At 37.9% G+C, this 13,793-nt stretch overlaps 4 protein-coding genes across 5 annotated transcripts in view; 1 reads left to right on the forward strand and 3 right to left on the reverse strand.

Moving 5' to 3' along the window:
* On the reverse strand, positions 1-9,853 carry LOC125470273 (protein NRT1/ PTR FAMILY 8.2-like). The gene is made up of 5 exons (XM_048569114.1): positions 9,733-9,853; positions 2,795-3,015; positions 2,429-2,646; positions 1,338-1,891; positions 1-1,143 (listed from the first exon to the last, which is right to left on the reverse strand). The coding sequence occupies exons 2-5, from the start codon at positions 2,934-2,936 to the stop codon at positions 309-311; spliced, it is 1,749 nt and encodes a 582-aa protein (XP_048425071.1). The 5' UTR covers positions 2,937-3,015; positions 9,733-9,853; the 3' UTR covers positions 1-308.
* On the forward strand, positions 4,312-5,193 carry LOC125470370 (protein OCTOPUS-like). The gene has a single exon (XM_048569331.1). The coding sequence runs from the start codon at positions 4,312-4,314 to the stop codon at positions 5,191-5,193; it is 882 nt and encodes a 293-aa protein (XP_048425288.1).
* LOC103963224 lies at positions 5,441-6,393 on the reverse strand. The gene is made up of 2 exons (XM_009376006.3): positions 6,161-6,393; positions 5,441-6,044 (listed from the first exon to the last, which is right to left on the reverse strand). The coding sequence occupies exons 1-2, from the start codon at positions 6,192-6,194 to the stop codon at positions 5,584-5,586; spliced, it is 495 nt and encodes a 164-aa protein (XP_009374281.2). The 5' UTR covers positions 6,195-6,393; the 3' UTR covers positions 5,441-5,583.
* The window catches only part of LOC103963222 (protein NRT1/ PTR FAMILY 8.2), a 19,595-nt gene continuing 12,751 nt past the window's right edge, over positions 6,950-13,793 (reverse strand). The window contains exons 1-5 of one of the 2 annotated variants that reach the window (XM_009376004.3): positions 9,733-9,874; positions 9,444-9,649; positions 9,079-9,296; positions 7,979-8,532; positions 6,950-7,784 (exon numbers count right to left, since the gene is read on the reverse strand). In XM_009376004.3, coding sequence (XP_009374279.2) covers positions 6,950-7,784; positions 7,979-8,532; positions 9,079-9,296; positions 9,444-9,570 — 1,734 coding nt within the window. In that variant the 5' untranslated portion in view covers positions 9,571-9,649; positions 9,733-9,874. Of the gene's footprint in view, positions 7,785-7,978; positions 8,533-9,078; positions 9,297-9,443; positions 9,650-9,732; positions 9,875-13,793 lie in introns of those variants that run through there. The other variant, XM_048569116.1, reaches the window with a different exon arrangement.

Below are 13,793 nucleotides of genomic sequence, written 5' to 3' on the forward strand. Positions count from 1 at the left end.
TTAGAGTCGTAAAAACAATTTTTTTGCAAAACAAGAGTAATATTATGTAAGATAGACAGTTCCGCTTCAACCCCCGCAAAGCGGGGCACCTTTTGGCTTGGGGTCGCCCTAGTGGTGTTGTACAAGGCAAACACAAGACAAACTATATACAAGTAATTGAAAGGCAAAGTAAAACCTAAAAATCACCACAGTACAGAAACAACGCGGAGTCCCCGACGGTCATTTTGCGATCAACGCAGATAAGATACTCACTTATTATCTTTATCATTCTGATGGTATAGCTTCTTTTGGTGATATTCTTTTGGTAATCAACGCAGGGTGCCGACGGTCTTCTTATACGTGTACCACTTGGAAATGAAGAGGTATACTACTAGGTTAAGAACACTCAGCATTGCTAATAGCCAGAAGAAATAATCAAGGTGTCCGTAGTTCAAATTGTCCGGTATCCATCCAGGGTTGCCGTCCTTTGTAGTCGTTTTTGTAACGATGGAGACAAGAATAGAGTTGAAGTAGTTTCCTAGTGCAACGGTGGAGAGAGACAGAGCAGAACACAAGCTCCTCATGGCGTCTGGGGCTTGATCATAGAAAAACTCCAGCTGTCCTATGCATGTGAAAACTTCTGCAGCTCCTATGAGGAAATACTGAGGTACCTGCCAAAAGACTGACATGGGCATGTGCTCGTATTCGTAATAGTTGTTCTGTCGAACACTTCGGAGTCTGATGAGTTCCAAAACTGTAGCACAGACCATGGAGAATATGGAGATGAAGAGGCCAATGCCCATCCTCTGGAGTGTAGTTAGGCCATTCTTGTGACCAGTGTGTTTTCTAGCTGCTGGGACAATGATTCGATCGTATATTGGGACCCAAAAAATGACACTTAGGGTGTCAAAGACGATAAGAGATGCTGCTGGGATTTTGAAGCTAGAGTGGCCAACACGAACATCCATGAGGGTGCCTTGCAACACAAAGAAGTTGCTCATCTGATTGCAGGCTGCAGCAAAGATGATACCAGCGGCCCATATGGGAAGCAGCCTTATGATTGATTTTAGCTCCTCGACTTGAGTAACTGTAGTGAGTCTCCATGGGCTTTTCGAGTCCTTTATATTGTCATCTTGTACCTCCACCGCTGCTTTGTCAAAGAACCTGAGCAGTAAAATTTCAGGTCAACAGAACAGCAACAACAACGGAAGTAAAACTACGAAACCACCATTCGCTCTAATGCTAGAGAAAAAGAATTCTCAATCTTATAGTTTGATTACTGAACTGAAGTGAGCCTTAATCCCATCTTAGCAATATAACTTTAGAAGTAAAGAAGATTTTTGGGTTTAAAAACTAACCTGAATTCATTTGTGTGATCAAGCTTGCGGCTTCCTTGGATGGAAGATTCTGCATCTGCAGTCTCATACAAAAGGGACTTGTCTTCCGGTACTTTCACCTTGTATTTTCTCACGGACGCCACAACCACCTGAATTATGCGTGTCACAGGACTACCTCCAGGCTTCTGATTCCTATACAACCGAGTCCCCGAAAAGAAACTCAGCACAGCAATTGCCATTGCCACTGCTGGAACACCAAAACCCCATCCCCAACCCACGTTGTCTTGTATCCACACCAGCACAGAACTAGCAATCAAAGCACCAACATTGATGGAAAAATAAAACCAATTGAAGAAAGAAGCCTTGTGCTTCTTTTCAACCTCATCGTCGTCGTCAAACTGGTCTGCACCGTAGGACGAGACACACGGCTTAATCCCTCCTGTCCCCAATGCTATTAGGTAAAGCGCTATGAAAGTTGCTGCAGTTTGTCCACCATTTGCATGGCAATCATCTTTGCTAACACAGGTTGGTTTCATGCCCGGGACCGATGCTGACATTGTCAAAAGTGTCATCCCCTATGCAAACAATTACAGAATCCATAAGTTTCTATTGAGTGAGAAGATAAAAACCAAACAAATCAAATTCCAACAACACCCAGCAGGGTCATGTATTAGAAAAATTAAGGCAAAGTATGATTGTTGACCTGCAGTAAGCTATGTTATGAATTAAAGGGACATTTGCAAATCAGTTGGGATAAGCAAATAGAACCCCCCGTCTGATAACCATTTCGTTTGTAGTATTTAGGTTTTCGTTTTCACTTTTTATCTCTCATTTGGCCTATATATTTTCCTTATATCTCTAACGAAAAACTAAGAACTAAAAAAAAATGATTATCATTCAGAGTGTTTAGTGCAGTGGCAGAAAACAATGATGCTTATGCACCCTGGTGTGGTTCAATCCCACGAATTCCCTCCCCCCTAACAACTAACAATTTAACCTACTAACGATATTGTTTGTAAAAAAAAAAAAAAAATACGAAATGGTTATCATACTGGCTAGCGACTTTCCAAATTGAAATAAACTAGTAAGAATTTGAAGGCAAAAGAACTTACAATGAAATAAATGATTGAGAAAGAGGCAATAGTCTTGTATCTTCCCAAATAGGCATCAGCCAGAAAAGCTCCAAGTAATGGAGTAAGGTAGCAAGTTCCACTCCAATTCGAGTTATTTTTCGCAGCAACGGCACTCGTCTGGTTCAATTGGGTCTTGAAATAAATCACCCGATTTGAGCTCATTCCATAGTATGCCAACCTCTCACAGCATTCATTCCCTACTCACAAATCAAACCCAAAAACATTAATTAATTAAAAAATAAAATTAGCTTCATTAAAATCAAAACAAAAATAAAAATCCAATCTTTGATTCAACTTCCCGGACCAAAATTCATTGCATGCATGTTGGAAATCTTCAAAAAGTACCTAGAATAAAAGGGCAGGCTTTCCAGGTTCCGGTTGCATTTCTCTTCGCTGGTTTTCCACGGAAATCCACCGTGCCATCTTTTGTGTACACATCTTTTTCTTCTGGTGGTGCTGCTTTGGCGAGCATATCATCTTCTGCCATGGCTTCTGGACTCTGTTTTGCTCTTGTCCTTTTGGGGTGTACCCAAAATTTACAAAAACCCAAGCTGCAAACCCAGCAACTGGATTAAGCAAAAGGGTTAATCTTTTTCACCAATTTTTGTCCAAATTTCAACAGAAAATTACATGCCAGAGGCAGAGTGCAGGCTGGCAGAGATGCAGATGGAATGGAATATGGAACTTTTTAAATGTAATTATCTGTTATTCGGCAAGAGAAAGCGAACCAGAATACTGATGAGTGTGGTGCTCAATTACGTAGGCTCCCATCGCGAAAAAGATTTGGCGAATGGCTGGTTTATTTGCATTGACTTGTCTCCAGAGGATAATGAACATGTTTTACAGTATGTGGATGCATGTGGTTGGGGAAGTGTAAAATATTATTATTTCTTGCAATTGCCATGGGGTTAGGGTGGAGCCAACAAGATTCTTTTGGTGTGGATCTTAAAGATTTGTGAAACATGTTCATTCATCGTACATCGTGATAAATTTTATCAAGTACTGTTTTTGTTTAATTTTAAATAAAAATATTTAAAATAATTTCTAACCGCACGATATACGATAAACGAATATGATTTACGAATCTCTGAATCCTCACAAAGAAAATCCGACGAGGATCCGGCTTCCAGGGTGGAGATTCCAAGTTTTCGATTGCCGTTTGAAATTGGAAATACAGTGTGTGAATATGCATACTTGACAACCGTATGAGCTTATTATACTGAAATTGTGAATCAATAACGTGACACGTTCTACGTCACAAGAATTTTTTTAATAATTATTAATTTAACTTTTACTTAAATTGAGGTACAAATTTGATAGTAACAAATATGGTGCACAAATTCAGTATGCCTAAATTTGTTAGAGTAGAATTCTTTTAGCTTCAAATTCTCCTTTTTTCCATTCTCCTCATGTTTGAACAATTACTATTAAACAATGTTTAATATCTTATGTTGACTTGTTTATAAAAAAAAAAAGAAAAAGAAGAAAGCGAGAGAGAAAGAGACTGAAAGAAAAGAGATTTGGAGGGGATAAAAAAATCTTATTGTTTTTTTTTTGTAAAGAGTAAATGAAGTTTCCTTAATCAATCAAACATGTTCCCATGAATACGTAGAAAACACGTATCTAGTCATGGTTGATTAATGACTTCTCAAAATAGAATATATTCCAAATACATATGTCATGGTTTCTTACTTGACATGAAACAAATATTTAAATTTAATATTTTTTGATACTTTTTCATAAGCCAAGAGGCAAATCTTGTGCCACTTCAACTGGTCGTATGAAACTAGCACGCATCTTAGCTCCGATCTCTTTTCCATAGAATTATAACAATTTGTCCCACTCCTCAAAAGCCCATATGAATGGAGTTTCGAACGGCCAAAGACTGTTACAATTCGCAGCGGCGGCGGAGCTTCGAACGGCCGAGTTTCGATCGGTCCGCAACGGCGGAGGTTGATGAGCTGAAGTTGGGATCAAATGCTAGAGTCTCCCCTGCCACTTCAGAGTTGTTCTATGGGGCCAAGCTGCTGATTACAGAGAAAGAATTGATGAGTTCGATGGGTTCGAATTCGAAGTTGAAATCTGCTGAAGATGATGAGCGTGCGGAGGAGAGCAGCGGCGTTGGGATTGTCTCTGGACATGTTTGCAAAAATGCGGCTTCGGAATCAACCAATGGGGTTGATGTTGATCGTCAAAAGTCGAATAGGAGGCACAAGAAGTGGAGCTTTTGGGGTTTGATGCAGAGGAGAAGCGAGAAGAAATGCGTAGACGAAGAATCCGCAGATTCTTGGCAGAAGCTGAGGAGGGTGGCCAACGGAGAAGAAGCCAACGCCTCCGTGAGTCAGAAGCTGATTCGAAGTTACAGTGTCAGCTGCCGGAACCAGTGCAAAATGGTTGGCTTGTTAAGCAATGTGAATGGTGTTGGTGCGGAAACTAAAAGCAATGAAGTGAAGACTCTGCAGAGGAACAAGAGTGCTCGGTATTCGCCGAGCAATCTCGATCACGGGTTGCTGCGGTTCTACTTGACGCCGTTGAGGAGCTATCGGAGGAGTGAATCGGGAAAGAGCAGGCCAGGCAACAACTCACAATATCTGTCCAAGAATGTCTTGAAGATGTTGTCTTGTAGATGTCTTTGTTATGTAGTAAAGCCAAATATAAGTGGATTTTCTTGTTTTCTGAGGAACGCAAACACTTCCCCTAAAGGTTTTTTCCTGACAATGCCAAAATTGCCAATAAGGCAATAATCTGAATTTGAGGAGTTTGTAATAATACAATTTAGTTTGTTTATCTTTGAAATCATTGGTTCACTTTAGTTTGTAGCTTTTGTTGAATTATTATTAAATGAAACGAATTACGAGATCCGATTAAAGAACAGGAGGCGAATGTGGGTTAGGTCTGTTGGCTAGGGTGGTGTATTTGCCACTTATTTCTTTGCAACGCGCTTATGCAAAGTAGGGTTTTGTTAAAAGCATAGTGAGAATTCCATAAAAATATCCAAGGTCTTGTGCATTATCTCACAGCAATTCTTGAGCAAGTACTCACAAGGTGCTTTTATCCAAAAGCAATGCAAAGGCTTATCACTTTTACACACAAACGCATAAACTATCACATAACCATGCAAATTTTTACACATTTCACTCAGCGTCAACGACGTAACCCTTCTCTTGAAGCTCGGAGACGACCTCATTCTTCATCCGCACCCACAGCTTCTGAGCTTCCTGCTCCAGCTTCTTATTCTGCAGCTCTTTCTGATAATTAAACGCATCTTTGTCCGTCTCGACAAACCCTTTCGGGCCAATTGTCGTGCCGATCATTCCCCCCTTGGCAATAAACTCTTCCATGGCTTCTTCATCCCCAGGGTACGGGAACTCACGACGCTCGTACAGGTGCGCTAGCTCTCTCTCTTCCTTGGGCCTAGGCTTGAGCGTCCACCACCCGAGTGGCGATTTCTCGTTGTAGAGCCAGGCCACGCCGAAGAGAGTGTACGTGCATACCAATGCCTTGCCTATTTGCTTCCAGAAGTAGTAGTCTTCTTTGCCCAATCCCACTCTTTTCAAGTACTTCTCGGCATTGAACGATTTGGCCAATTGGTATCCTGAAACGATCGCATTCAAAAAGGAGGAAAAGGTTTGGGCGTTTAACTGAGGCATTTCGTCAAACACTTGGAGGGTTGTAAGAGAACCCAAACAGATATACCAAATTAGGTATTACCTGCTTTAGCATCCTGATAGCGTTTGAGAACCATTTTTGCGATCGGATATTTATGAGGAAAAATCTTTCAGTCTTCTGCAATCTTGCTCTGAAAGGAATCAAAACTAAATTTTTAGGGTCTTCAAATGGCTATTGTGGGCATTGACTTAGGGTAAAGAGAAGAATTGGGGTATATAGTTATGACAACTGAGCCAAGCAAGAAACCCAAAAACCAAAAAGACCATACAAGGCCTATCTTCCCATCAATTTTTATCTAATACACATCTTAAGGGGTAAACCGTCGTTTGATCCCTTAAATTATTACCTACGAGTAAATCACATGCTGATGATATACTAGTATTTGAAGGCAAAGTGGATGATATTTTATCGAATCTTACAGTGAGGGTCAATTTTAATTTGTTGTTCATTTGTGGCTAAAAGGTCTTATATTAGAATCGTAAAAACAATTTTTTTGTAAAACAAGAGTAAGACTATATAAGATAGATAGTTCCGCTTCAACCCTTGCAAAGCGGGGCGCCTTTTGGCTTGGGTCGCCCTAGTAGTGTTGTACAGGGCAAATAGAATGGGCGCAAACACAATGATTGACTTTTAATTAACTTGTAGTCTCTCCAACAGACTTGCATACACAAGACAAACTATATACAAGTAATTGTAAGGGCAAAGTAAAACCTAAAAATCACCAGAGTACAGAAACAACGCGGAGTCCCGGATGGTCTTTTTAAGATCAACGCAGAGTAAGATACTCACTTATCATCTTTATCATTCTTATGGTATAGCTTCTTTTGGCAATCAACGCAGAGTCCCGACGGTCTTCTTGTACATGTACCACTTGGAAATGAAGAGGTACACTACTAGGTTAAGAACACTCAGCATTGCCAATAGCCAGAAGAAATAATCAAGGTGTCCGTAGTTCAAATTGTCCGGTATCCATCCAGGGTTGCCGTCCTTTGTAGTCGTTTTTGTAACGATAGAGACAAGAATAGAGTTGAAGTAGCTTCCTACTGCAACGGTGGAGAGTGAGAGAGAAGAACACAAGCTCCTCATGGCGTCTGGGGCTTGATCATAGAAAAACTCCAGCTGTCCTATGAATGTGAAAACTTCTGCAGATCCTATGAGGAAATACTGAGGTACCTGCCAAAAGACTGACATGGGCATGTGCTCGTATTCGTAATAGTTGTTCTGTCGAACACTTCGGAGTCTGATGAGTTCCAAAACTGCAGCACAGACCATGGAGAATATGGAGATGAAGAGGCCAATGCCCATCCGCTGTAGTGTAGTTAGGCCATTCTTGTGACCGGTGTATTTTCTAGCTGTTGGGACAATGATTCGATCGTATATTGGGACCCAAAAAATGACACTTAGGGTGTCAAAGACGGAAAGAGATGCTGCTGGGATTTCGAAGCTAGAGTGGCCAACATGAACATCCATGAGGGTGCCTTGCAACACAAAGAAGTTGCTCATCTGATTGTAGGCTGCAGCAAAGATGATACCAGTGGCCCATATGGGAAGCAGCCTTATGATTGATTTTAGCTCCTCAACTTGAGTAACTGTAGCAAGTCTCCATGGGCTTTTCGAGTCCTTTATATTGTTATCTTGTACCTCCACCGCTGCTTTGTCAAAGAACCTGAGCAGTAAAATTTCAGGTCAACAGAACAGCAACAACAACAGAAGTAAAACTACGAAACCACCATTCGCTCTAATGCTAGAGAAAAAGAATTCTCAATCTTATAGTTTGATTACTGAATTGAAGTGAGCCTTAATCCCATCTTAGCAATATAACTTTAGAAGTAAAGAAGATTTTTGGGTTTAAAAACTAACCTGAATTCATTTGTGTGATCAAGCTTGCGGCTTCCTTGGATGGAAGATTCTGCATCTGCAGTCTCATACAAAAGGGACTTGTCTTCCGGTACTTTCACCTTGTATTTTCTCACGGACGCCACAACCACCTGATATATGCGTGTCACAGGACTACCTCCAGGCTTCTGATTCCTATACAACCGAGTCCCCGAAATGAAACTCAGCACAGCAATTGCCATTGCCACTGCTGGAACACCAAAACCCCATCCCCAACCCACGTTGTCTTGTATCCACACCAGCACAGAACTAGCAATCAAAGCACCAACATTGATGGAAAAATAAAACCAATTGAAGAAAGAAGCCTTGTGCTTCTTTTCAACCTCATCATCGTCGTCAAACTGGTCTGCACCGTAGGACGAGACACATGGCTTAATCCCTCCTGTCCCCAATGCTATTAGGTAAAGCGCTATGAAAGTTGCTGCAGTTTGTCCACCATTTGCATGGCAATCATCTTTGCTAACACAGGTTGGTTTCATGCCCGCGACCGATGCTGACATTGTCAAAAGTGTCATCCCCTATGCAAATTACAGAATCCATAAGTTTCTATTGAGTGAGAAGATAAAAACCAAACAAATCAAATTCCAACAACAACCAGCAGGGTCATATATTACAAAAATTAAAGCAAGGTATGATTGTTGGCCTGCAGTAAGCTATTTTATGAATTAAAGGGACATTTGCAAATCAGTTGGGATAAGCAAATAGAACCCCCGTCTGATAACCATTTCGTTTGTAGTATTTAGGTTTTCGTTTTCACTTTTTATCTCTCGTGTGACCCATATATTTTCCTTATATCTCTAACGAAAAACTAAGAACTCAAAACAAAATGATTATCATTCAACAGTGTTTTAGTGCAGTAGCGGAAAGTAATGATGTTTATGCACCCTGGTGTGGTTCGATCCCACCGATCCCCCTCCCCCCTAAAAATTAACAATTTAACCCACTAACGCTATCGTTTGTAAAAAAAAAAAAAAAAAAAAAAAAAACGAAATGGTTATCAATCTGGCTAGTGAATTTCCCAAATTGAGATAAACTAGTAAGAATTTGAAGGCAAAAGAACTTACAATGACATAAATCCGTGAGAAATAGGCAATAGTCTTGTATCTTCCCAAATAGGCATCAGCCAGAAAAGCTCCAAGCAATGGAGTAAGGTAGCAAGTTCCACTCCAAGTCGAGTTACTTGTCGCAGCAACAGCACTCGTCTGGTTCAATTGAGTCTTGAAATAAATCACCAGATTTGAGCTCATTCCATAATATGCCAACCTCTCACAGCATTCATTCCCTACTCACAAATCAAACCCAAAAACATTAATTAATTAGAAAACCAAAGAAAATTAGCATCATTAAAATAAAAATAAAAACCCAATCTTTGATTCAACTTCCCGGACCAAAATTCATTGCATGCATGTTGGAAATCTTCAAAAAGTACCTAGAATAAAAGGGCAGGCTTTCCAGGTTCCGGTTGCATTTCTCTTCGCTGGGTTTCCACGGAAATCCACTGTGCCATCTTTTGTGTACACATCTTTTTCTTCTGGTGATGCTGCTTTGGCGAGCATATCATCTTCTGCCACGGCTTCTGGACTCTGTTTTGCTCTTGCCCTTTCGGGGTGTACCCAAAATTTACAAAAAACCAAGCTGCAAACCCAGCAACTGGATTAAGCGAAAGGGTTAATCTTTTTCACCAATTTTTGCCCAAATTTCAACAGAAAATTACAAACCAGAGGCAGAGTGCAGGCTGGCAGAGATGCAGATGGAATATGGAACTTTTTAAATGTAATTATCTGTTATTCGGCAAGAGAAAGCGAACCAGAATACTGATGAGTGTGGTGCTCAATTATGTAGGCTCCCATTGCGAAAAAGATTTGGCAAATGGCCGGTTTATTTGCATTGACTTGTCTCCAGAGGATAATGAGCAAAGTCATCGGTGTGGGTCTTACGGCATGTGGATGCATGGGACCCGGCTTCTCTGCTCCCATACACTCCCATCCCCTTTTATCTGCTTTTTTATTTTGTATTATCACGATTCAATTACGTCAATATTTTATATTGATTTTTTTTTTTATAGAAATAATAAGATAAAAAGTAATAGTGATATAAAATCTTGACATGACTTAACCGTGACCGCACAAATAAAAAAAATAAAAATAAAAGAATGTATGGAAACTGTGAGGCAAAGAAACCAGGTCTGGGTGCATGTGGCCGGGGAAGTGTAAAATATTATTATTTCTTGCAATTGCCGTGGGGATCCGGATTCTAGGGTGAAGATTCCAAGTTTTCGATTGCCGTTTGAAATCCGAAATACAATGTGTGACTATGCATACTTGATAGTCGTATGAGCTTATTATACTGAAATCGTGAATCAATAACGTGACACGTTCTACGTCACATGAATTTTTTTTAATAATTATTAATTTAACTTTTAGTTAAATTGAGGTAAAAATTTGATCGTAACAAATATGGTGCACAAATTCAGTATGCCTAAATTTGTTAGAGTAGAATTCTTTTAGCTTCAAATTCTTTGTTTTTCTATTCTCCTCATGTTTGAACGATTACTATTAAACAACGTTTAATATCTTATGTTGACTTGTTTATAGAAAAAAGAAAAAGAAGAAAGCGAGAGAGAAAGAGACTGAAAGAAAAGAGATTTGGAGGGGATAAAAAAATCTTATTGTTTTTTTGTAAAGAGTAAATGAAGTTTCCTTAATCAATCAAACATGTTCCCATGAATACATAGCAAACACATATCTAGTCATGATTGATTAATGACTTCTCAAAATAGAATATATTCCAAATACATATGTCATGGTTTCTTACTTGGACATGATACAAATATTTAAATTTAATATTTTTAGATACTTTTTCATAAGCCAAGAGGCAAATCTTGTGCCACTTCAACTGGTCGTATGAAACTACCACGATCTTAGCTCCGAAGTCTTTTCCATAGAATTATAACAATTTGTCCCACTTCTCAAAAGCCCATAGGAATGGAGTTGATGCTCCCACATTCATAGCTAGACCTGACAATTTTTGACACGATTTGTTAGCCTGATACGACATGATATGAAATTAACAAATTTTCGGATTGACACGATAACGAATCGCGTTCTTATCGAGTAACATGATAAGCACTTGATAAGATAACGGGTTGATTCAAATATACAGATGAGTAAGCCGTTACACGATAAAAAAAATATCAATTGAAAAACTTTATACTACTAAAAAATTTATAATTGACAGCTGTAGGATTTGATTCTGGTATAAATCCTCGATGGTAAAGTATGCATTTTAATATTGTGCCCCCTGATTCCGTTAGACAAGAGGAGAGTGGAGGAATGAAGCATTGAAGTCAATGTAAACTCTTCCTTCTTGTTCTTCATGGCTATAAACAGTTTTAATATTATTTATTTTATGGAAGCATAGTTTCTCACTCACAAAATATATGGTTCTCTCTAACGACGTTGTGTTCACAAATATAGTAGTTAACAATATACAGGAAGAAACGGTCACATGAGAGATTTTTCAATGTGTGTAACAAACGAAACAGTACGTGACATGTTATTTAAGAATAGTGAAAAGTTTTTTCTTAATATTCTTTAATTTATATAATTACATGTGGTATACAATTTCATATACGAACATATTGAAGCATCTCTTCGCCATTGAAGACATTTCAAATGAAAAATCTTACTTTAAAGCCGATTTTTCAACCTAAAAAAATTGATGGGTTATAATTTTAGGGTTTGGATCTCATCCGGATATAAGTTATGAGGATTCTAGGAATTCTCACATTTTAGTCATTTATCGTGTATTATGCAGTTAGAAATTATTGATTTTTTATTTAAAATTAAACACAAAAAACACCTGATAAAAACTAATTGCATAATATATGATGAACGATTAAGATGTTGGAATCTTTAAAACCTAATATTCCCAACAAATGAATCTGGACAAGATCTTCTTTCATAATTTTATATAAAACCAAGTATACGCAAAAAAAATTGCAGACGTAATCTAGATTCTAAGATATCAACATTCAACCGAGGAAAAATAATAAAGTAGTGTAACAAATAATTAGATTAATATCGTACTCTAAGTCAAGTGTGAACAAAAATAAATGGCCAACTTTTGTACGTTGAAATTTAGTCCAAGATGACATAATACAGATAGGTCAGAGAGGCCAAAAGTGTTCAATTGTACAGGAGATTGCGTAGTTGATGGTTTTGCATTATTCCTAGTTTCAAGAATATTATTTGAAAATATCATTCAGTACTATGATTTGATAATATTTTTTTTTCATTTGGAAGTAAAAAATATTAAATTTGAATTTCATAGATGATGAATTCGATATTAAATTAAGTTGCTCATGTGTGACTTAGCCGAACTCCACCTCTTAGCCTAACTCCTCATCTTCTTAGTGTAAAAAATATCGATGTACTAAAAAAAGAAGACATTATTTGAAAATAAATATGCAAAGTTCTAAAAGACTTTAAACACTAGTCGGGTAGCGGGCTGGAGCTTAACGCTTAGACAGATTTAAGAAGGTTTATTATATATTGTATAAGTAAGTGTCTATTTATACGTTAAAAAACACATATTTGTATTTTGATACAATAATTGCAAAATAAAAGGACATATTGATTGTCAAGTATTAGAACATATTGAAAACATGAGAAATAAACATATAATGAGTGTTCGTCCAAGTATTAATAAGTCTCTTACATTTTACTAACAAAATAAAATGTAAAATGATATTATCGATTTTTTGTCTAAGTGAAAGTTGCAACTTAGACGGGTTTAGACGGGCGCTTAAACGGGCTAGCCGGATGCCTAAGAAGGTCTAGGTGTAATTTCTTAATTTTCAGAAGTCTAAAAACTACTCGAAACGATAACCAGCCGATTAACCCACCTAGGTAGCTCTAGAGAAAAATTTTAGGATAGTGTATATATAAGTAAACAAAGAGACAAGTAAACAAAGAGACGTGTCTTAGTACAGGATTATTTTGGAAGGGCATGGCTTGACTCATTCCCGCCCTTCTCTTTCAGCGCCAGCTTGCAGACTCTTCAATTTGCCCACCTTCAATTATTTCATAGAAAAGGTGGAAGATTTTGGTTAAGTTTCACAATTGATTAATTATAATAATTTGACATTAAACTCATTATTTATAGATATCGAAATTAAAATCTCTTACCTTATAGGTAGAGATAATATCATTAAACGGTAATTTTACTGGAAAATCAACGCAACTTTAAATTAATGATCTATACACCCTATCAATCAAAATTTTAGCCAAAAATGATTTTTGAGATTGACATAACTTCTCACTTTAGTCGTTGATATTTGAAATCAATAGAAGTGATCCATGAGTTTGTCCATTGTAAATCATCTTGGTCCTTATATGAAAAATCTTTGTTAAATAAAAACCAAAATGATAATACTTTCAATTTAATAATTAATGGGTCAAAATGTATGAAGTTAGACAAACTCAATAACAATTCTATCGATTTAAATCTTGAAAACCAAAATGAGAAGTTAGGCCAATTTCAAAAACTATTTTAGCTAAAAAGATTTTAGCCCTATTAGTCTAATAGTAATTATCTTCCCACTATATATTAAAAGAAGTTTCAAGTTTGCATCCCAACCCCTCCGACAAAAGGATAAAAAAGTTTCATTAAGCCGGCCAAAACATACGGTGTCAATTTTTTGTGATAACATTTGGGTAGGAGTTATGCCGGCTGCCCTTCAATGACCGCCGTACATGAGCCATGGAAAGTAAAGCTA

This window comes from the organism of the source record quoted next, unplaced genomic scaffold, assembly GCF_019419815.1.
Source record: "Pyrus x bretschneideri cultivar Hongxiangsu unplaced genomic scaffold, Pyrus_bretschneideri_v1 Contig5, whole genome shotgun sequence".
NCBI classification, from domain to species: Eukaryota; Viridiplantae; Streptophyta; class Magnoliopsida; order Rosales; family Rosaceae; genus Pyrus; species Pyrus x bretschneideri.

Excerpts from the sequence above, each read along its gene's own strand:
- LOC103963224 (XM_009376006.3), bottom strand. The coding sequence starts at position 6,194 with ATGGTTCTCAAACGCTATCAGGATGCTAAAGCAG. Across the intron at positions 6,045-6,160 it reads CTATCAGGATGCTAAAGCAG|GATACCAATTGGCCAAATCG; the intron begins GTAATACCTAAT and ends CGATCGTTTCAG.
- LOC125470370 (XM_048569331.1), top strand. The coding sequence starts at position 4,312 with ATGGAGTTTCGAACGGCCAAAGACTGTTACAATTCGCAGCGGCGGCGG.
- LOC125470273 (XM_048569114.1), bottom strand. The coding sequence starts at position 2,936 with ATGGCAGAAGATGATATGCTCGCCAAAGCAGCACCACCAGAAGAAAAA. Across the intron at positions 1,892-2,428 it reads TCTCAATCATTTATTTCATT|GGGATGACACTTTTGACAAT; the intron begins GTAAGTTCTTTT and ends TTGTTTGCATAG. Across the intron at positions 1,144-1,337 it reads GATCACACAAATGAATTCAG|GTTCTTTGACAAAGCAGCGG; the intron begins GTTAGTTTTTAA and ends TTTACTGCTCAG.